Source organism: Colias eurytheme, chromosome 6 (assembly GCF_061535395.1).
Source record: "Colias eurytheme isolate Ceu_HAF_F1 chromosome 6, ilColEury1 Martin Lab GWU primary, whole genome shotgun sequence".
Classification (NCBI taxonomy): Eukaryota; Metazoa; Arthropoda; class Insecta; order Lepidoptera; family Pieridae; genus Colias; species Colias eurytheme.
In genome coordinates, this window is record NC_142985.1 from 10,208,377 (window position 1) to 10,230,940 (window position 22,564).

Below are 22,564 nucleotides of genomic sequence, written 5' to 3' on the forward strand. Positions count from 1 at the left end.
ATTAAATGCTCCTCGAATACTTTACAAAATACTTTAATGTGAAAATGTATGTAAACCATATAAGTCATGCATAAAAGTTTTATAAAAATGATTACGCATACATCTGTTTCACCAATTATCTTATGGGACAAATAAGTGTTAAGTGATTCTGTGTCCTATCACTTTGTTGTCCGTCTGTCTGTCTGTCAAGACCCTTTTCCGCAGGAACGCGTGGAGGTACAAGTTGAAGTCTACGGTCCTTTGACGCTGTGAAAAAATCAAACACGGTACAAGGTAGTCTCCCTGAACTCAGAGTCTTGAACTTTGGTAATAAGCAATGTCTTCTATCACAGATAAAGGAAAAATTTCTTAAAGCAAAAAATTAAGTTACAACATGATACAAAATAGGTTTGTTTGGAGACTCGCACTAGATCCAGAAGCCAGAACACCTGGACTCTACGCTCATGACACGGGGAAATTAATGTAGAAACAAAAGAAGAACTCCTAGAATGTAATATGTAAGATGCATGTGTTGTAATATTATGGAAAACAAAGAAGAAGAAAGAAAGAAAGAAAGATCATTTATTTGACTCCACAAAAAATAACACGCACACAATACAATTAGATTAAGACAATACAATTCAAACACAGTAAAATTAAAATATATATAACTAAATTAAAAGATATAAAATTAAGAAGTGGAGCCAAAATGGTAGCCACTCAGCATAAATTGCAACGCAGCTGTTGCAACACTGATTTTCAGTGGCCCCTCTTTGAAGCGATTGGAGCGGCAGTGCGTTCAAAAATATAATAATACTAGCTTTCCGCCCGCGGCTTCGCCCGCGTTTTAAAAAAAAAACCCGCATAGTTCCCGTTCCCGTGGGATTTCCGGGATAAAACCTAGCCTATGTCACTCAGAAATGATGTAGCTTTCCAACAGTGAAAGAATTTTTCAAATCTGCCAAGTAGTTTCGGAGCCTATTCAATTCATACAAACAAACAAACAAACAAAAAATCAAACCTTTCCTCTTTATAATATTTGTATAGATGATATAATGTAAACTAATTAGAGAAAAAACAAAGTTATTTTTTTATTGTGATTTAAATGAAATATGTACCAAAAACCTTCATGATTGTCTGATATATATTTACATCTTCCTATACTATCAAGCAAGCATAGGGTTATTACTCTATTTATTTTTTTCCATGCACCAAATTATGCATTTAACGACTTGTTTTCAATACAGATAGAGAAAAAAAGTTAGACGTTTGCAAAAACTGCAATTTTTTTGAGTCGGTGACAGCCCTTAAAGTTCACTTATTTTGAAACTATATAATTAAAAAGAAATTTCAAAATGTTGTTGCAAGGGATTAAGGCGGTAGATAAAATTAATTTTTCCAATAACTCAGCAGCTTATTATCAGTTGTATTACTACGCTTGTCTTCTATCTGTATATAAGCACCGGCAATTATTTCCTTACTATCAGTTTCATTAACACATTTCAAAATGCGTTTCATTATTACCTCTCTACTGTTTTGTTTAGCTGTTGTCACAGGTACGCATTCAGCATTAGCTTTTCAATTTAAAGCATATTTGATTTTAGGAATTTTGTCTAATGTTTTCATCATTGTTAAAAATTGTGTCAATGAAACATTAATGACATAGCTGTTTCCAGAAAAATATGAGGTTCTTCACACATTTATATAATATAATAAAAATAACAAATATTTTAATTTATTTCAGCGGTTCCCGCCGGACAATTAAGGATCGCTGGTGGAGCACTCACGACGATCAACCAGTACCCATATGTGGCTTCCATGATATATTCCAGAAATGGTGCGTCATACGCCCAGGCTTGCGCTGGCTCCATTATCAATAACAGAGCTGTACTCTCAGCAGCTTCTTGTTATGCGTGAGTATTTGTTAGCAATAGATAATCTGCATTAACTGTAAGAGAATTGCAAAGGTTAGATATAAAGGAGTATAAAGCATTGTATTGTTAGATTAAAGGATGAACAATGCGCATGCGAATGTTGCCTGATATTAAATTGACACTCTTGGATTATGGACCATACTATGAAGGGTTAAATGTAGGTTTCATTTGAGAGGAGAGATCTTGAGGAGCTCTTGGGGCTTAGTGTTAGTGATTGCAGATTTGTATCTAAGAACACAACATTTATAGCTCATATTTTTACTTTATTTCCAGTAACGAACCCGTGAACCGCTGGAGAATTAGAATAGGATCCTCCTACGCAAACAGCGGTGGCACCGTTCACAACGTACACTCCATTATTATCAACTCGGGTTACAACGCCCAAAGACGCGTCAATGACATCGCCGTCGTCCGCTCTGCTTCCAACTTCATATACTCTAACACCGTCAGAGCTATTTCACTTGCCAACACGGCGTACAATATCCGTGATAATAGTGCCGTTTGGGCTCTTGGCTGGGGACGCACTGGGGTGAGATTTTTAACAATTACTTTTAACAATTTTTTTTAACTTTATAAACTTGCAATATAAATTTGTTTATTATGAGCTCGAGCTCGCACATAGTATATAAAAGAGCCCTTAGCAATTAGAGCACTTAGAGATCACGTGGATATGGAACGGTGAAAAAAGAAGAATTTTTAAAAACGGTCTAGTAGTTCCTAAGATAAGCAAATAACGTTCGTTCGTAACGTTCAAATAAAATCTGCAGCTTTATATTATTAGTATAGACAACATTGTTCTTTGTATTCTTATGAAAAACTAATGTATTTGTTTTATCACTTTAGCCCAATGCTGTACGATCGGAGCAATTACGCCACGTGCAACTACAGACGATCAACCAAACCTTGTGTAGAAATAACTACACCACCGTCAACTTCGCAGTCAATAACAACATGATATGTAGTGGCTGGTTGAACGTTGGAAGTCGTGGTCAGTGCGTGGGTGATGAGGGCGGCCCTCTGGTGCACAACAACGTGCTGGTCGGAGTGTTCTCGTGGGCTCGAGAGTGTGCTAGTACCCGCTTCCCCAATATCAATACGAGAGTATCCAATTTTATTTCATGGATTACGGCTAATGCTTAAGTTTCAACAAAAAACTGAATAAAAACATTATAATTTAATTTTTGAATAAAAGTTTTTTTACAAATTCTATGGGTTTCTTTACCATTCCTCTCGTGCTGACCTATCGTAGATACTTATTACTTATCTATATCTATACAGATATAATAAATCATTAAAAACTGTGTACGTTGAATATATTAAAAGAATAATAACTTGTTTTGGAAACCTTAATACCTGATGCAGAAATGCAACAGACCACCTAAACCTGGAGATAAAATTTTTTTGTTATCAAAAAATTATTCCACAATGATTAGCATTTTCTCATGAGGGTATAAATTTAAAGACCTGGAACATCTGATATGGAATTCCAAGAGCAGCTACACTAGAAAATAATGTTAAGGAATGACTCATAAAAAAATGAATAACTGTAATACTAAAAATCTTCATTTTTGATGGACAATCTATTTTAAAATAAGATATTAACAGCTTATCTTATCAAGCTTGTGTAGGGTTATTAATTCACTTGATTTATTGTTTAGTATGATATAATAACTTCTGATATTAATGTTTTACTATACACCAAATTATGCATTAGTCGATTTATTTTCAATTTTTTTGCGGGGGAAAATACAGAGAAAAAAGTCAGACGTTTGCAAAAACTATTTTTGAAGTGAAAACTTCTTTCGCGGCGTTGAGCACTTTTTCTGTAATGGGTATAAAATCATAAACTCGCGTCAGGACACGTGACCTGATCGAAAAAGCGTAAGACGGATACCATTCCAAAATATCAAACATGCTCAACGATAATAATCAAGTTTTCACTTCTGCCGGCACTCCCGGAGTGCAACCCGTCTTTTTTTTTTAAATCGGTGACAGCCCTATTAGGTCATTTATTTGGAAACTATATAATTAAATAGAAGTTTCGATATTTTGTTTTGGTCTGATTATTGATAATTAAGGCGATTGATAAAATTATTTTTTCCAATAACTGCCGATTATTATCATTGTACTACTATGCTTGTCGCATATAAACACCTGCAATTATTTATTAATATCAGTTTCACAAACACATTACAAAATGCGGTTCATTTTTACTTCTTTACTCTTTTGTTTTGCGGTTGTCACGGGTACGCATTACGCATTAGCATTAAGCATTCGATTTTTAATTTAAAAAATACATTTCAGATTTTGGGAAATTTTTGTGATAGTGAGATAAATTCATCATTTTTAAAAATTGTGCAAAAACTGTTTCACAAAAACCTTTTTTCCAAAAAAATATGAGTTTCTTCACACATTTTTAAATAATACAATAACAAATGTTTTAATTTCTTTCAGCGGTTCCCGCTAGGCAATCGAGGATCGCTGGTGGAGCACTCACGACAATCTACCATTACCCATATGTGGCTTCTATGATATATTCCAGAACTGGTGCGTCATACGCCCAGGCTTGCGCTGGCTCCATTATTAATAATAGAGCTGTTCTCTCCGCGGCTTCTTGTTATGCGTGAGTTTAAATAATAATAGTGTTACAGTCAAGAGTGTACGTTATTTGAAAGAAGTGCATTCGTTAGTTAAAAAAGAGTTATAAAGAGTTGTATTGTTAGATTAAATGATGAAAAATGCGCATCTGAATGTTGTGTGACAATTAATTGATACTTTTGGACCAGTTGCCGGAATATGAAGGTTTAAATTTAAGTATCATTAGAGAGGAGAGATCATGAGGAGCTTTTGGTGCATATTTTTTGTTAGTGATTTCAGATACAAGATTACAAAATTAAAGGTCATCTTTTTACTTATTTGCAGTAACGAACCCATCAACCGCTGGAGAATCAGAGTAGGATCCACATACGCAAATAGCGGTGGCACCGTTCACAACGTATACGCCATTATTATCAACTCCGGTTACATCACCCAACGACGCGAAAATGACATCGCCATCGTCCGCTCGGCTACCAATTTCATATACTCTGATACTGTTACAGCTATTTCGCTTGCTAACACGGGATACTTTATTGCTGATAATGCTGTCGTTTGGGCCCTTGGCTGGGGACGCACTGGGGTAAGAATTTCAACAGATTTTTTAACTTTATAAGTTTATGAATTATGGGCGGTCGGCGTCGCCCATAGTATTAACAAGAGCATTAAGAGATCACGTAAGTATGAAACGGTTAAAGAGAAGAAGAATTTTTGAAAACGATCCAGTAGTTCCTGAGATTACCGCGGTCAAGCAAACTCTTCAGCTTTATATTATTGTTATAGACAACCTTGTTCTCTGTCTTTATCGCTAAAGCTAATGTATTTGTTTGATCATTTTAGCCCAACGCTGTACGATCGGAGCAATTGCGCCACGTGCAAATATGGACGATCAACCAGAGCTTGTGTAGAAATAACTACAACTTCGTCAACTTCGCGGTTACTGACAACATGATATGCAGTGGCTGGTTGAATATTGGCGGTCGTGGTCAGTGCGTGGGCGATGAGGGCGGTCCTCTGGTGCACAACAACGTGCTGGTCGGAGTGTACTCGTGGGCTCAGGAGTGTGCTAGTATCCACTTTCCCAATATTAATACGAGAGTGTCAAATTACATTCCGTGGATCACGGCTAATGCTTAAGTTTGAATAAAAGACTGAATAAAAATATCATAATTTATTTTAAGAATAAAATCTTTATTTTACAAATTGTATGTGTTTCTTTACCATTCCTCTCCTGTAGACCTATTAAGTATCGTAGATTCTAATGTTCAATTAAATAACATAAGGTTAACTAATCGTAAACGATCACCATCGTCCGTGAGGATTCACAATGGTGATATTATATGGGTAATAAAATTAGTAAGGACATTTTAATTTGAAATAAATATTAAGAATATGGTTATATTGAATTAAACCATACATTATTGCATGTAAATATACTTGCTCTTGCTCATTAAACACTTTACAAAATAACTTTTGAAAGCTAAGCAGTAGTAACAACCTGAAAAAATATTTGAAAATGTATTCAGTAAGTGTTTATTACTTTAGTTTGTAGCTTGAATCTAATCCTAATATACAAAGCTTCTCCACAATTTCATCAAGTGGAAAAAAAATTGTTGGTATAGAATTCTATGGAAGATAATAATTTGAATGTGTTATCGTTAATATCAGTGACGCACTGAAGAAACTAGGTACTAGATAATTGTTTACTATTGATAAAATATTTATAGCACAAATGACGAAAAGTACTTTACAAAATAATCTATCAGCATTTCAAAACAACAAACAGACGATTCATAATTTCTTATGAATTGCGATATCCCTGTTCCATTTCTCTATTGTTTGTTATCGATTCGATGGTACTTAATAGCACTTATATAAATAAAAGATCACCAGGACGTTGCTGCACTTTAGTAAGCAAGAATAATGCGTGGAGTAATTGCTTTTATTGTCGGCTTCTATTCAGCCTGCGGTAAGAATATTAATGACGATTAATTGCTTGATGTTCTGTTCGAATTAATTCTTAGAATGCCTGTGTTACTGTCAATGAGAAAATGTTGTGTTTGCGTTTTATTGCTGATAGTTGTGCTTACGATCATAATAATGTGTTTGGTAGCATAGATATTTCTATTTTCTACCGAGATGAGTTATCTTTGAACCTCCGTACAATATTATCAAAAGTCAGTTCAGTAAGACTTTGAAGTAAAAGTGCCCTGTACCTTGTTGAAGATGAAATATTTATATGAATTATGTTACCGGGTTTTTAGATCATCTCTTTGTAGTTTTTTGTTATTTACTCATTTTTTAACAGTATGTTAACAAAAACTTTCGATGTCCAGTCGCCGCAGCGCCTCAGTCGAGGATTGTCGGTGGATCTACAGCTGTTATCAATTCCTACCCGTATGTTGCTGCCGTACTGCGTTCTTCAGACAATGTCACATTTTCGCAAGTCTGTGTCGGCTCCATAATTAATACGCGATCTATACTTACTTCGGCTAGCTGCATTTTGTAAGTATTCTTGTTATGTTCTGTTCAGTGTTCTTGTTCTAGAGAAGATGCTCTAAAGTCTAAATAAAGTATCTATTTCCTTTATCTAAAAGCTAATTCTCCCGTATTAACGTAATTCTCTTTCTAACCTTATCGTAATTCTAGTGAAAAAATTATAAATTTTCAAAATGACTTTTTAAATTGAGAATCCAATTAAAGAAGATGTAATTAAACATTTCTAAGTAAAAATTTTATTATAACTTACGCATACACATTGTTAACTTTGGCACAATTTCACGAAGAACAGACACGTGACTTACATTCATATGCGATATGTTTAATTCATTTACATATTCCTTTTAAATTTCAGTAAAGATAATAGCAGTTACTGGCGTATACGGGTTGGGTCGAGTTTTGCAAATACTGGCGGTAAAGTGCACAATGTCCAGAGTATTATCCTTCATCCCTACTTCAATCCTGGGTCTTTGGACAGTGATATAGCTATTCTGCGATCTACGAAGAAATTTGAATTCAATAATACGGTGCAAGCCGGGGTCATTGCCGGGTCTTCGTATATGCTGAACGATAACCAGCCCGTGTGGGCTGTTGGATGGGGTTCTACTTATGTAAGTTTTTCATAGAATTTCTCTTACGGCTCCTTTAGTATGTTTAAAAAGAGTTTATATAATCTTGACATCGGTTAGCATGGTGCTATTAGAATAATGTGAAAGAAACAAATTCTATTATAAACAATTATTAATTATATTTTCCTCAATACTTTACAATAAGCATGGTAGGTAACGCAATTTTATAGTATTAATTTTAAATTATTTTCTAATTTTAACAGTATGGCGGTCCTCCATCTGACCTGCTCCGTCATGTCCAAATATGGACTGTCAATCAGCAGATTTGCGCATCTCGTTACAAGGCTCTAGGGTACGCTGTAACAAACAATATGCTGTGCTCTGGATGGTTGGATGTAGGAGGCCGAGATCAATGTCAGAACGATGTTGGAGGACCACTCATTCACAACAACGTCATAGTGGGAATCGCATCTTGGGGCTACGGGTGTGGACTACCCGCTTACCCTGGTGTGAACACGCGTGTGTCTAGTTTTACATCCTGGATCCAAGCCAATGCCTGAGATTTTACCCGTAATAAAGTATAAGGAGATTCTACGTCGCCTTTTCTATGAATATGAATAGCATAAAATAAAGAAGAATATAATACAGAGTGTGTTTTCTTTTCCGTCAAATAATGTTTGCTTCCGACTTTGGTCAAATATTTCTCACCAATAATGCGGCTCAAAGCTTGATGTGGATGTTACACATCATGATAAGTATAATACCCCTAAATTATGTTGAGGTCATTGTTGACAAGGGTACTTTTGCTTAAAAATTATCAAGAAATTCCTGCACTTCAATTGTTATATCGACGATGAAGTATCAATACCTCCTAACTAACATTTTAGCGATTTTCGTTTTATAGCATTTTCGTACTTAAAATAGAGTAATACATAGGCCCATAAAGGTCATTTCTCTGTAAACAGTCAATTTGAGCAAATATTAAAGTGTAGCAATACCTTATAACAAAAGTTGCGTCATTTTTGCTGGCAATATATTCTAACTACACCCTGAAGCGTCCGCTCTATGTTTTTAAGCACGCTTTCCTTGGGCTCATTTACCGTTTATTCCGGGGTTAAGAGTTTGGCATGCTTTCAAACCAAGAAGAAAGTATTCTAACACGTGCTTCTCCATCAAACTCAACAAACCATCGAAAAATTGCCATTCTTGATGAGTTTCTTGGTGCTTTTCCAAAACTACCATCGCATTATGCGTGTAAAGATACCAACAAATTGTTCGTAGAGTCAATTAAATTACTAAGCATTTTGTTGTAGGTTTGACGAAACAGCTGCTGACCTGACGTCTAGCACTTTTGTTTCGTTTGTAATTAATTACCTGGAAAAGCATTGTGTTAGCACTGTTAGCCAACAGCTGCCTATTATTATATTTTCTGACGGATGCACTTACCAAAATCGCAACGCAGTTATGTCGAACGCACTATTATATTTTAGTAAAAAGTATAATATTACTATAACTCAAAAGTTTTTAGAACCCAGTCACACGTAAATGGAATGCGATTCAGTTCATAGCACCATTGAACGCCAACTTATAATAATATACGGGCATTTCTCCGCAACTCGAGGTCAAGCGCCTATTTTGCGTGAGAGAGGGAGGTGGGGGAAACCAGCTAAAACTGAAACCACCCGAGCACATGAAGCCAAGCAGCTTGTGAGGGCTGCCGAAGGCTTCAGGGAGACCCCAGGTGTCTTGCCCTGTACTCCGCAACCCCCGTACATTCCATGATGACGTGGGCTGCCGTTTCCTCGGACGCCATGCATGCTCTGCATAGCGGACTGTCTGTGATTCCTAAAGAGATGTTTGTTGAAGGAGCCGTACCCTGTGAGGGTCCCTGTTATTACACGTAGTTGCACTCTGCGTAGGTTGAGAATCGGACGTGCAAGTCTAGAGTCAATGTTTGGTAGGGCTTCTCTGGCATGCTTGCAGTCAGATCTGCTTGAACATTCTGCTTTTTGTGCAGTGCTAGTGAGCTGGGTAATCATCAGCCGGATCCAGCTTGCAGGTAGCGGTATAATTGGAAAAGGTCCCATGACCGGTGTTTCAGATGCCCTTCTGGCTAATATGTCAGCAGCATCGTTTCCTCATGAGTTACTGTGTCCTTTTATTCATTGTAGTACTAGGGACTTTCCCAGATCACATACCTACCCTAGTTAGGGCTAGGTGACACTAGAATTAACCCTGAAGTGATTTCATGGCTTTTGATTGCCATGAGTGCTGCTTTGCTATCCTATACTTTGCATATGATAGGATCCGAATCGAAAAGTTTTTACATTCCTTTTGATTATGGCTAAAGCTGCAAGTAGAAGTCCTAGGCATTCAGCCTGAAATACTGTATTACGGGGTCCCAAGGGGTGCGAGATGTTAATGTTTAGGTCCTCAGAGAAGACCCCAGCACCCGTGCCATTTTCAGTCTTGGACCCGTCCGTGAAGATGAGTAAATCTTCGACGCTATCTTATATTTCTTGACTTGAACGTACGTTCCAAGTGATTATGCCACTATAACCAAAGCAGCAAGAAAATCTCGTCCATATGAAGTTGAACAAATTAAAATAATGTTTTATATTAAAACCACTATCTTCGAGCATAATCACGTGTAGTGACAGGATTTTAAATCAACATTTTACTATAGTATTGATACTAAAACCTAATATTAAAATAAAAAAATGTTGTAATCTTTAGAACAATTTCTTCTAAGTATATTGGCAATAAATTGTATCTAAAAAATACGGCTTCCTGTTTTAATACAATTACAAGCAATATCTAATATCTGCATGTTTTTTTTAAAAAGCTGTGAAGTTACATTTCATAAATGATTCCATGATATCTAATATCCTTTGATAATGAACGTAAGCTAAAATAATAATTAAAAACGGTAACGAAAAAGAAATAAAACGTTTTTTTTATCTACTGAAAAATGTAGTTTTTGTAGTTAGCATATATTGACACTTCATCGTCGATATTTTATGATAATATGACTATAATGTAAGGTAGAAACCACAAGGTAATATTTTTAGGATTCAAATGGCTACGATGAGGTATTGTTATAATTAGTAAGTTGTAAAAAAGTTATGAAGTTTAACAAGTTTTATAACTTATTAATCAGTGCAAGGTTAAGGTTATTTAGCTTTTAACCCATTGAGCCCCGAACGGCCCGATCGGTCCACGACACAATAGATTTTCTATTGTGTCTCTGATTCCGGGGCCTGAGTTATTAATATACCAGAATAAAGTTATAGGTAGATAAACTTTTACCTTCTTTTCTGTTGGTTTAAAATTATGCTCCTTTTACCACCCTCAGAATTCGTTGAGAGCTCGAATATATTTCCAGAATTACCATTCCCACGAAGTGTGAGATAAAGTACGTTTTACAAAATGAAGTAATATTATTCTAAGCCACGTAAGGTTTTAAGTAGGGACATGGAAGTATGCCAGCTTCGTTGTTAGAAGTTTGTATCGGGGAAATATTAGCGATGTATTGGAAATGAGAGCGGTTGTGTTTATTTTTAAAGTTTGTAATGCAGGTTGTTCTAACTACTAGTTTCTACAATAATATTACTGCTTAGTGCTTATGTGTAAAATTTTATTACCATTTTTTCATGTTTTATTTAGTGTTATAGAATACTAGCTTTCCGCCCGCGGCTTCGCCCGCTTTGTCTAAAACGTAATAAATTATATACTAAAACCTTCCTCTTGAATCACTCTATCTTTAAAAAAAACCGCATAAAAATCCGTTGCGTAGATTTAAAGATTTTAGCATACATAGGGACATAGGGACAGAGAAAGCGACTTTGTTTTATACTATGTAGTGATACAAGACTGATTTTTAATGAGAAAGGGTGAGCATTTAATTTATATTAATGAAGACTGTGTAAGAAAATACGGTCAGGTAAAATATAATTAAAAGATTCAACAAAAAACGCTTAGCCAGTGCCGGAAGGCAGCCTCTGGTTCGGTAGGGAAGGGGCGCTTTCAGGATGGAAATATATAGAGCCGGTATGCTTGTTAAAAGGAGAATGAATTAAAAGTAATCTCTTAATTCTTATATATAAAAATGAATCGCAAAATGTGTTGGTAAGTGCATAACTTGAGAACGGCTGAACCGATTTCGATAATTCTTTTTTTATTATATTCCTTGAAGTACGAGGATGGTTCTTATGTATAGAAAACGTAAATATGTACCACGGGCGAAGCCGGGGCGGACCGCTAGTTTTTAATAGAATTATTTGGTCATGTTAGTGTTTATATTCTATGGTATGAGTATGTCGTCTACATAAAAAAGATATCATGGCTATAAAATTATAAATTTATTTTTCACTATTTTTAATTTTTTAATATTTAGTTTGGTTAATGCCACTTTTAAGTCGGTACACGTTCAGTCAGTTCACGACTTAATACAGGAAAAAAGTAAAAAAAAATAGGTAAGTACCTACTTGATATTCCGAAATGATGAAGTGGTAAATGAATTATCAAAATCGGTTAAATAAATAAAGAGATACATAATCAATTACACACAATCTTATCTTTTCATAATATGTTTGTAAATGTAAAGGTAAATGTATATAGATTACACATTACATGTAGCATGCCATTTAGGCATAACAGTTTATTTATTTATTTATTTAACCATTTATTGTACCACACCATTTAACATTACAATGTACAGTACTTATAAATATTTGTATAGATGCGAGGTAAAGTACAAAAGGTGACCTTATCGCTTAAAAGCGATTTCTTCCAGGCCACCTAACTGTGGACAAAGATAAATACGTAACAATAAACTAACCTTAATGCAATTAAGTAATAACTAATAAACACGAAATAGGTATAGGCACAGACATGTATACATGTCTGTGGGTATAGGTATATTATTATACTATCCACCCAGGGATGATGTAATAACGCGTCCTATATTTAATTCAAAGCAAATTAACATCAAATAAATGCTCACACTGTTTCATTATGCAAATGAGGAGCAAATCAATATTCGTTATCATTGACAACTGGAATACAGTAGTGTTTACGGCATTTGATTAGCGTAACTAGTAAATACAAATAGGAGGTAGAATAATTTTCACTGAACTAGTCAATCATAAAGTTTTTGTTTCTTTATCACTCACGGAATCGAAGGCGGATTTTCTCTTCTGCGAACTGTTATGTATGTACCTGAAAATAAAAATAACTGTTAATAACGTTTTGATATAAAATATTTGTTTTCGAAGTTTCTACAATGTTTAAAGTAAGATTTTATTTTAATCAATACATCGACTCTTTTTTCCATGTACTGACATATAATAATGTTTGTGGCTTGATTTGAGGCGAATCTGTAATTGGCCTTGGTTGAATGAAACTTAACAACATTGTGGTATAAATAGATGGTAATTTAATTACTGTTTGATTAAATAAAAAAAAGTATAACAGCAACGTTGCTACGAAGAAATTTCGGTAACGGTGCATTTACGTCAAACGAATATAGAGCCTAGAGCTAGAGCAAGAGCATTCTTTCGTGATCTTTTGGTGTAAACGAAAAATTGTTCAGTTTTAGAACACTAGAACGAACGAACGCACTAGAAACAACGAAAGAATGCTCTACGCCTGGTTACAATAAAATAATTTGACTTAGTGGGGTTAGAATGAGTATTCGCTCGTTTGATGTAAATGCACTGTTATATTTAAAATTCGTCACGTTAAATCATACATGAAACTGCGGAAATAGTTAAAATGCGGATATTGCGAATGCGTCATTTACAAACGTTACAAAGTATTCAATATATTTACAGGAAATTGTAATAGACTACAAGCCCGCATAGGACAAAAATATGGGTCAAATGAACCACCAGGGGACATATCTAGAACGATAGCAGAGCAAAAAATAATAAGATTCATCACTATGCCGTCACTTGTAAGCTGTCCAACTGAGTGCAGATGAGAATTGAAAAGTACATGTAGACTCGGTAAATTTTGGTCATATATTTTTGTACGGCATTCTTAACCATCGATAGATCCATTAAAAATAATAAGAAACCGCTCAGTGCCGTACAAAAATGGTGGTCCACCAAGTCGGAATTTTTATTTAATTTCGGAGAGTTACCGGGGGTAAATTTGGTCATTTGACCATGTACGGCATCTGTGTCATACTATTGCTATACTGCTTTTAATCCATTATTCCGCAACGCCGTACAAAAATCATGGGGACAAGGGGAAAAAATCGAGAGATGCAATCCCCTCTCTTTCCCCACTCCAGGGGGTCATTTGACTAAGTACGGCTTCGGTTCCAAAACATTATCTAGCACTCAAAAGTACTATTAAAAGCAATGCCGTCAAAAAATAATTGTTCTTTTAAATGTATACCAATAATCATCTTAATTTCATCGAATTCTTGATATAAAGAGCTGTAAGGTCATTTGACCCTGTACGGGAACTTTTTTTTTAACATGATATTGTAAAATTCAATTGTTGTATAGTATTGCCGTTCAAAAGAAACCGTTCTAAAAAAAGTTATAGAGAAATGCAAAACCAGAAATTTTGTTAAAGTTTAAACATCGTAGATTAATGAAATATAATAGTTTTCTACACTTTATCCGTTGTTTTAAATAGTATTAACATAGATAAATTAGGAAAAAACGATGCCGTACATTTTTGTGCAGACCACATCTTTTAGGCTGATGAAAGCGACGAAAGCTACAATTTTAAGAGTGCTTTATGGCCATTTGATACAGTACGGCATTAACATATTTTTACCCAACTACGGCAAAGCAAAATGAGGGTTATGGTTGTTTACAGGTCATGTATGTATGTTCATCTATTCCCTCGTAACTTCTAAACTACTTATCAGAATTCGACAAATGACATATCATTAGAGGCGTCTGAATTGTTCACTGGATAACCAACGACCAGCTAGCTAAAGGCTATATGGGGTTTCACAAAATCTAATGTGGCGCCCTCTAGCGGACAAAACATACAGAGTAAAAAAATAAAGTTAAGATAAATATGCAGTGTTTGGTATCATTTGAAAGCGCTTTACGTGTACATTTTGAATATGTATATATTACTAGCATTTGCTTGTGACTTTACCTGTATTCATGGACTGATTGCATATAATTCACATCTTTTCGTTCATAGCTTTTTTATTAGTTCATCAATTTAACGGAGTCCATTTCACCTGACTCCGACTTTCCAAGGTGATAATTAACCACCTCGAGCTTCTTAATATTAATGTATATTTCTATTTTATTATAAAAATATAAAGCAAACATTTCGTTATATGGATTTTTTTCTTTTTCAGATTTTTCCCCTTTGAACCAACGAAAATGTACGGCACATGAAAAAATATTATCTATGCATAAAATACTTTAAAAATAAATTTATTTCGTGTTGTGTCAAATGACCCCCTGGAGTGGGGAAAGAGAGGGGATTGCATCTCTCGATTTTTTCCCCTTGTCCCCATGATTTTTGTACGGCGTTGCGGAATAATGGATTAAAAGCAGTATAGCAATAGTATGACACAGATGCCGTACATGGTCAAATGACCAAATTTACCCCCGGTAACTCTCGGAAATTAAATAAAAATTCCGACTTGGTGGACCACCATTTTTGTACGGCACTGAGCGGTTTCTTATTATTTTTAATGGATCTATCGATGGTTAAGAATGCCGTACAAAAATATATGACCAAAATTTACCGAGTCTACCTGTACTTTTCAATTCTCATCTGCACTCAGTTGGACAGCTTACAAGTGACGGCATAGTGATGAATCTTATTATTTTTTGCTCTGCTATCGTTCTAGATATGTCCCATGGTGGTTCATTTGACCCATATTTTTGTCCTATGCGGGCTTGTAGTCTATAACATACACAATATTGTAACATAGATCATTTTTCAAAGTTGCTGGTAAGCTTGTAAAAATGAGGTCACGTGCCCCGGGGACCCAGACGACGTGCCCCTACTATCAAAGTTAAAGTAATGGCATATTTACAACGTCCATTTAGATCAGTAAGAATATCATGGGATGTGAACTTTGAGCTTCTTAGATTTTTCAATATGATAATAGTTTTACAAGCATTATGTAGTTTATTTGTAGTATATGTAATATAATATACCTAGATTATTAACGGGTGTCTCTCGTGAAATAACTTTACAACATGTCTGTTAATAGAATTAAAAGAATGATGTTATTATGTAAATTGTAAAGGTTGATGAGACTCGAGGTGAAATATGAACTTAGGACGTAAATGCTGGCAGCCAGGCATTATTCTTTAATGTTACTCGCGCACAATATTTTCCAGAAAATATAAACAATGTATAGGCGCGAAAGTTAAAAATAAAAGTGTAGTTTGCGAACGAAGAACAATAGCTGCGACCGTGACTGCAACGGCCGCTATTTGGAACACAATTGGATACAAAATACTTCCATTAAACAAATTAAACGTTATTATTCGAGGATTCTGCATTTTCGTGGCTTGGAACAATGGCTCTTTTGGAGACGATGTTAGTTGTTTCGTAAGAATAGGTTGGCTTTATATAATTTGTATTGTTACATTTATCTACTATTCATGAAAAAGATATTTCATTAAGTATTCGACTGAGAGAAAAATAATGATATCTATTGTTATTCAAAAATACATGTAAGACGTCATAGCGATTTATAAAAAAAAAGACGGGTTGCACTCCGGGAGTGCCGGCAGAAGTGAAAACTTGATTATTAACGTTCAGCATGTTTGATATTTTGGAATGGTATCCGTCTTACGCATGGAATATAAGGGCTAAAAAAAAAGAAAAATCCGTCTTACGCTTATTCGATCAGGCCACGTGTCCTGACGCGAGTTTAAGATTTTATACCCAACGCCGCTAAAGAAGTTTTCACTTCAAAAATAATTAAATCTACGGAGATTTAATTATTTTTGAAGGTAAAAGGAAGGTAATACCTATGCTAAGGACGGCCTTAGCATAGGTATTACCTAAATAAACTAGTCACATGATAATACAAATGACAAATCATCCTTGCGTGTTAAAAACTCTTAATTATTTTATTACTCTAAAACACTAACAATACTTTATCTCTTAAATTTAATAACTCGAGTTTTTGTTTCATTAAAAAAACCGAGACCGTCACCACTACGGAGATACTTCTTTAAAGTGGCCATTATAAAAATGAAAATGTTGCTAGATAACTTTTCAGTCACAGTATAAACTTCTATCACCTGAGTCCCGGGGCCGAATGAACACGACAAAGCACGATTTCAGCCGAACACCTGCATCGATTTTTACTTGAACTTGCCGAGCCCCATGCATGGCGTTTATAGCCCTTATTAGGGTCGGTCACGGTTGCAACCAAGGTTCCTACAACTGAAGACGTTTCTATTTCTATTCCACCAACTTATTTTGTTATATTAAATGCTTAATTAACGCTATTAAGAATTTAATATTCAGTCTACGTTAAGCGGTGTCTGCATTTATTAAATTTAAATTGAAATGACGTAATAGAGCTCAGTTTTCTTAGTCTGCTTATTTATTAAATACGTTTTTATAAAAGTAAACTCTGATAATTTGTTGAGGCAAATACATTTTCATATAAAATATGTTGTATATGAAAATGTCTATGTCAATATCTTGTGTCGTATGTCTTAGCCTCAACTTGTGTGTACCTATAAGGAAAAGTTAATGTGGAATAGAATGAATCTGAATTGGAAGATTTTATTCTTTGAAATTAGTAGACTAAACATATTATCATCTCCTAAAATAAATTAGTTTAGTTAATTAAAAAAAAATCAAAATGTTTAGCCTAAATCTATTTAGAATATTTACTAACTATTGAATACTTTAATAGGCCATAATAGCTCTACATCATTAAAATAATTACTGTATACTAAAAATTTGTAATTAATGGCTTAAATACAAATTTTTTGTTGTAATGAAACCTATTTGAATCTAAAGCAACTGTTATAACAATTTTATCTATTTACTATTATTTTGTGCATGAAATTTTAGTACATAATACCTAAGGATCTATTCTAATTCTAATATTATATAAAGCTGAAGAGTTTGTTTGTTTGAATGCGTCAATCTCAGGAACTACCGGTCCGATTTGAAAAATTCTTTCGGTGTTAGATAGCCCCACGCCATCACCAACAGGAGCAGAGCAATGCGGATAAAACCGCGGGGCACAGTTAGTTAAAAATATGATATTTTTATACACGTGTTCGAAACAAACAGAACTATAATTACTTCGTCCTTGTCAGGAGGAATGACATTGTTATTAAACTGTGTTATTAACTTATTCATGTGATTGTCCTTCGTTCGATGTTACCTTGACAATACAATGAAAACGATCGTACTTTTATAACAATATGCTACGAATTGTTCCGTTTCGTAATATCGTGGTATGAATAAACCCTCGAAGCTTTATTTTGGACTTATTTTACGTTACCATTACTTTCTTATATTTCTCATGAAAAACATAATATATTTTTGTAGCAATTTTTTCTAACATCTCTTTATAACTTTTGTTTTTTTTTTTATTGACAGATTACTTATATGATTCTTAAACGTAAATAATACTTATAAAACAAAAAAATATTTTAAATGTATGTTGCTCCAATATTCGGTCTTGAATATATTGACGTATACAAAAATAATAAAATTATTTTGAAGAAACCCGCAAAAACCAAGTAAATCTGAGAAATCCTATAGCGTATTCAGGAACATAGTTCAGAAGGCATCTCAATAAAAGGGAAAGTGTTGGATATATAAATAATCCAGGGTCGTAGTTATTATTTCGTTTATCTTCGTCCTTCGTCGTACATGGCTATATTTCCCGCGCTATCAAATATTCAGTGCACCTTCGGCGTGGCCTTATTTAACCTTGTGTTTGGTGCTTTTTATTTTTCCACTAAATATACATGTACTAAGCGTAGTTATACGTCGTTTAGTAGAATATGAGGTGTAGAGTTTACATAAAACTTATTTATTAATTAATTTTGTTAGGTAATCATTTTCGCAGAAGATACTATGGAGTAGATAATTTACATTAAAACTACTTACTAATTTTAATTTTGGCACTAAATTTCATTATTTTTACGGTCTTTAGAATTTATAATAACACAAAACGTTGACCGCTAAACAGCACGTAAAATTAAATCCTTTCTAATATTATAAATGCGAAAGTAACTCTGTCTGTCTGTCTGTTACTCAATCACGCCTAAACTACTGAACCAATTTGCATGAAATTTGGTATGGAGATATTTTGATACCCGAGAAAGGACATAGGCTACCTTCTATTGCAAAATATGTACCACGGGCGAAGCCGGGGCGGACCACTAGTTAAATATAAACGTTTAACTTGAATTTGCTACATGCTAACATACCCTGTATTTAATTTTATATCAAGTCCCTAACTACTTTTATAGAACAAGCGAATAAAGCGAAGAAAATCCGAAACGTAATCAAATATCAGTACGTTTTGGATTTTCATCTCAGTACCCTATAGAGAGTACACCTGTGTTTGCGCAAATACTTTAGGTCTAAAGTAGTTCTCTTAAAGATCCTAATTCCTAAGTTAAGTAGGGATTACAGACATCAAGCGCACTTAGAAGGTATAGATCAGCTTTATGTGAATCTTGATTTTATAAATTCACAACCCATATTTTAATGAAAATGGTTCATAGAGTTTTTCCTTTTAAGTTGTTATTCACGTGATTTCACTTAGCTTCAACCACGCTTTTACATCATCTTCGTTTGCCGGATGATGGTTTAAATCGATAGATCGTTAAAAACACGATTCTGTGTTCGAAAAATTAGTTTGTGAAGCAAAATGGTACTGAGACATTTGCTCTATAATCCACAAAGGAATCCATATCTATATTTTCAGAGTAACGTCGGTTATATTTATCAATGAAATTAAGTAGGGCTGCCCAAAAAAAAAAATATATGTGAACGCGGGCGGTTAGTACATACTAACCGCCCGCGCCCCCTACATGGCGTTGTAAACTTTTGAATAATCGAATCTAATTGGCAGACTTTGTGTTGATAAAATATTTAAAATACAAATAATTTGAAATATACTTATTTTTAATAAGATTATCTTATTTTCTGACCTTGGGAAATACTGCTGTAGCCATCTGGCGTCATCAACGGCGTATCACCACTGCTGAACATCTTGTCAGTCACTTCACTTCGCTAGTTCATTATAAATATACCTGTATATAGTCATTATTATGTTTAATTTATACTATTAGAATGCTAAGTATTTACTGTTATTATTATTTATTTGTTGTTTATTATTTACTGTTTGTAGCTTTCATAGTATCAAACTTAGCCCATATTTATAGAATATACATTGCTTTTTTGCTTTAAAAGACAAGATTTATATATGGTTACTATTTGTTAAGGTCCTGATGGTTATTCCATATTATAATCTTGTTAATTGTATAATTTGATACACTTATTATTTTCTCATTAATATAATTGAGGCCAAAGCTATTTCTTAATTTGAAAGTGAAGTAATGCACTTTTTAAATTTCCTCCATAGTTTTTATTCACTCAACATAAGGGAAGGGCTGCCTCACGATAACGCTAAGTGCACGCGAGTTAAGCCAGAAAGCTAGTTACATATAATTTACATAGTTGTGCAGTTTCTTACATTTTATCCAGCTATCTAGGAAACTTTTATCTTCGTGGCAAGGCTAGTTAATTATCCGTTATGCGGTTCAGTTAATGTCTTCCCAACAAGTACGAAACATTAATGGTTACAATTTAAGTGATCGTAAAACATTCCGGTTTACGTTTGTCCAATTTGAACGAGACAATCCCGAATTATTTCGACCCTACTTAAATTTAAATCCTTGTACTATAAATCAGTATTAATTAGATTATACGTTGGTTTCACAGAGAATATGCTCGATTAACAAATAACAATGATATTTTAGTTAGTAGTTATTTTTCCATTATTTCTAACAAGAAAATCAGATAGATATGTTACATGTTTGTTATCAATTGTTTTCAGTATGTAATCCGTTAATTCCCTCTCTATGTTATACGTGCTTCACAGCTTATGAAAAAGCTTCCAGTTTTTCAGTTGTAACAATGTTTATAAGCTACTGTAAATAGCAGTTCGTCGATATGCTTGGTTCACCTACATTCGAGGCTAATAAAGAAAGACAGGCCTGCGTTAGCATCACGCTTATTTAGATCAAACCTTAGTTCGACAAAGTTGTTTTATTAGGACTACATACATAGCTACAATATTACCGACTTACGCAATATGCCAATGTATATTTGGTGTTGATTAATACGTATTACTGGAGACATTTAATCAAATATTACGAACATAAATTTCCAAAGTAATTATGTAAATATAGAGGATTAATTTGTTGCGAGCGAGTTCTCGGTAAATATCACATTCGGATTATTCCAGTGTTCAAAGCAAGCTTCATATTAATTATCACGCATGTGCTGTGTTTTAATCTTTTATTTAGGTTAAGAATTAAATTCATATTTTCGCTCTGACGTAAACTGCAAGCTTTATTATAATTACACTAGGAGATGAAAATTAAGCAAGCCAAAAAGCTGTATATAATAACTAGCTTTCACCTCAGTTTGAGCACTTAATGTTATCGTGTCAGCCTTTTCTATATAAAATTTAAATCAAGATTTCAAGATGTTTTCATGATAAAAAGTAATATTTGTTTTTCTCCATTACTGAAGAAAATTTTACAATCGTTAAACCGAATTCTCCAAAGTTGATTTGATACCATCCACTTTTTTCAAGTTTTATGTAAGTAATAGCACAAAGTTATCTCCTCATAATGTTTATGTTTTTTACGTCAGGCATTAATTTATTCGTTTTTGACGATACGAGTAAAGTAAACAAACAGTAAATATTTTATACTGTTTTTACTGGAAAAACATCTGTAAATGGAATGTAATTGAATTGTTATGGAAACAGTGTACATCCAATCATTTAAAAATCCACCCGTATCAATTTCATATCTCGGTGTTTAAAAGCCAACGCAAAAATGAAATATTTTACAAAAAAAATATTTTCACAAGGCCTGCGATCGCACGTCAGAAGATTTTAATAAAATTCACAGTTGAATACATAATCACAACACCTTTTAACTTTATCATCGGTTTCGATATGATTTAAATTATTAATGTTTTTTACAAACCAACTCTAACATTATGTAATATAGTTGTTGATTTTCAAGATGCACAATTTATTTTGTACCTTATTACGTAAACGATAGAAAAAAATCTAAAAAAACATGAAATCTAACACTAATAAAAAAATATATTCTAACAGAATTTTCATACAAAATTCATATAAAATTCACGTTAAGATAGAAAAACTATTTTCCACGGATAACATTTTTCGCGAAAGCACGCACATCGGGGCAAGCCTAGTGGTGTACTACCGTCGCCACCAGGGTGGTAGCACCACCCTTGTCGCTAACGACCATAAACACGAAAGGGAGACATGCTTCTACCCTATCGTTTTAAGGACAAAAAGTAGCTATTTTTAAACATATGGTGGTGGGTGTATGCCGATTTATTTATGCTAAATGTGACTGAAAATCAACAACCTCTTTTTATTACAGCTCGTTATTTCGTTAATCGATTGGAAATTAGTTTTAAAAGCTCGTTTATTGTGTTAATTACGTAAAAAAGTCGATCTTAATTCTTAACCAGTCGATTGACTACTTACACTTAGTCTTTCCATTATTCACTTGTACTAGAACATCGATCATTCGTCCTTTTTAAATCTTATGGAACCGCTCCTCGATGAGGACCATTTTTGTGTTTTATGACAATCTCATTTTAAATCAACGAGCTTAATAGTGTAGGCTACATTTTATAAAGCAAACGCACGAAGTCTTTTACATTGTAAGGTTCAAATGAAAAAATTACTCAAGTTGTTAAAAAATGTACAGGTAAGTG

At 34.0% G+C, this 22,564-nt stretch overlaps 4 protein-coding genes across 5 annotated transcripts in view; 3 read left to right on the forward strand and 1 right to left on the reverse strand.

Moving 5' to 3' along the window:
• kcc (solute carrier family 12 member kcc) overlaps nt 1-22,564 on the reverse strand; it is a 270,331-nt gene that overhangs the window by 74,352 nt on the left and 173,415 nt on the right. The gene's annotated exons all lie outside the window — the stretch shown is intronic.
• LOC149907989 (trypsin CFT-1-like) lies at nt 1,481-3,059 on the forward strand. Its single transcript, XM_090103443.1, has 4 exons — nt 1,481-1,535; nt 1,724-1,892; nt 2,187-2,442; nt 2,757-3,059. Exons 1-4 carry the CDS (start codon nt 1,487-1,489, stop codon nt 3,051-3,053), a joined length of 771 nt encoding a protein of 256 aa, XP_089959569.1. The 5' UTR covers nt 1,481-1,486; the 3' UTR covers nt 3,054-3,059.
• On the forward strand, nt 4,102-5,711 carry LOC149907990 (trypsin CFT-1-like). The gene is made up of 4 exons (XM_090103444.1): nt 4,102-4,159; nt 4,368-4,536; nt 4,836-5,091; nt 5,349-5,711. Exons 1-4 carry the CDS (start codon nt 4,111-4,113, stop codon nt 5,643-5,645), a joined length of 771 nt encoding a protein of 256 aa, XP_089959570.1. The 5' UTR covers nt 4,102-4,110; the 3' UTR covers nt 5,646-5,711.
• On the forward strand, nt 6,375-8,208 carry LOC149907991 (trypsin CFT-1-like). Its single transcript, XM_090103445.1, has 4 exons — nt 6,375-6,477; nt 6,845-7,013; nt 7,363-7,618; nt 7,840-8,208. The coding sequence occupies exons 1-4, from the start codon at nt 6,432-6,434 to the stop codon at nt 8,134-8,136; spliced, it is 768 nt and encodes a 255-aa protein (XP_089959571.1). The 5' UTR covers nt 6,375-6,431; the 3' UTR covers nt 8,137-8,208.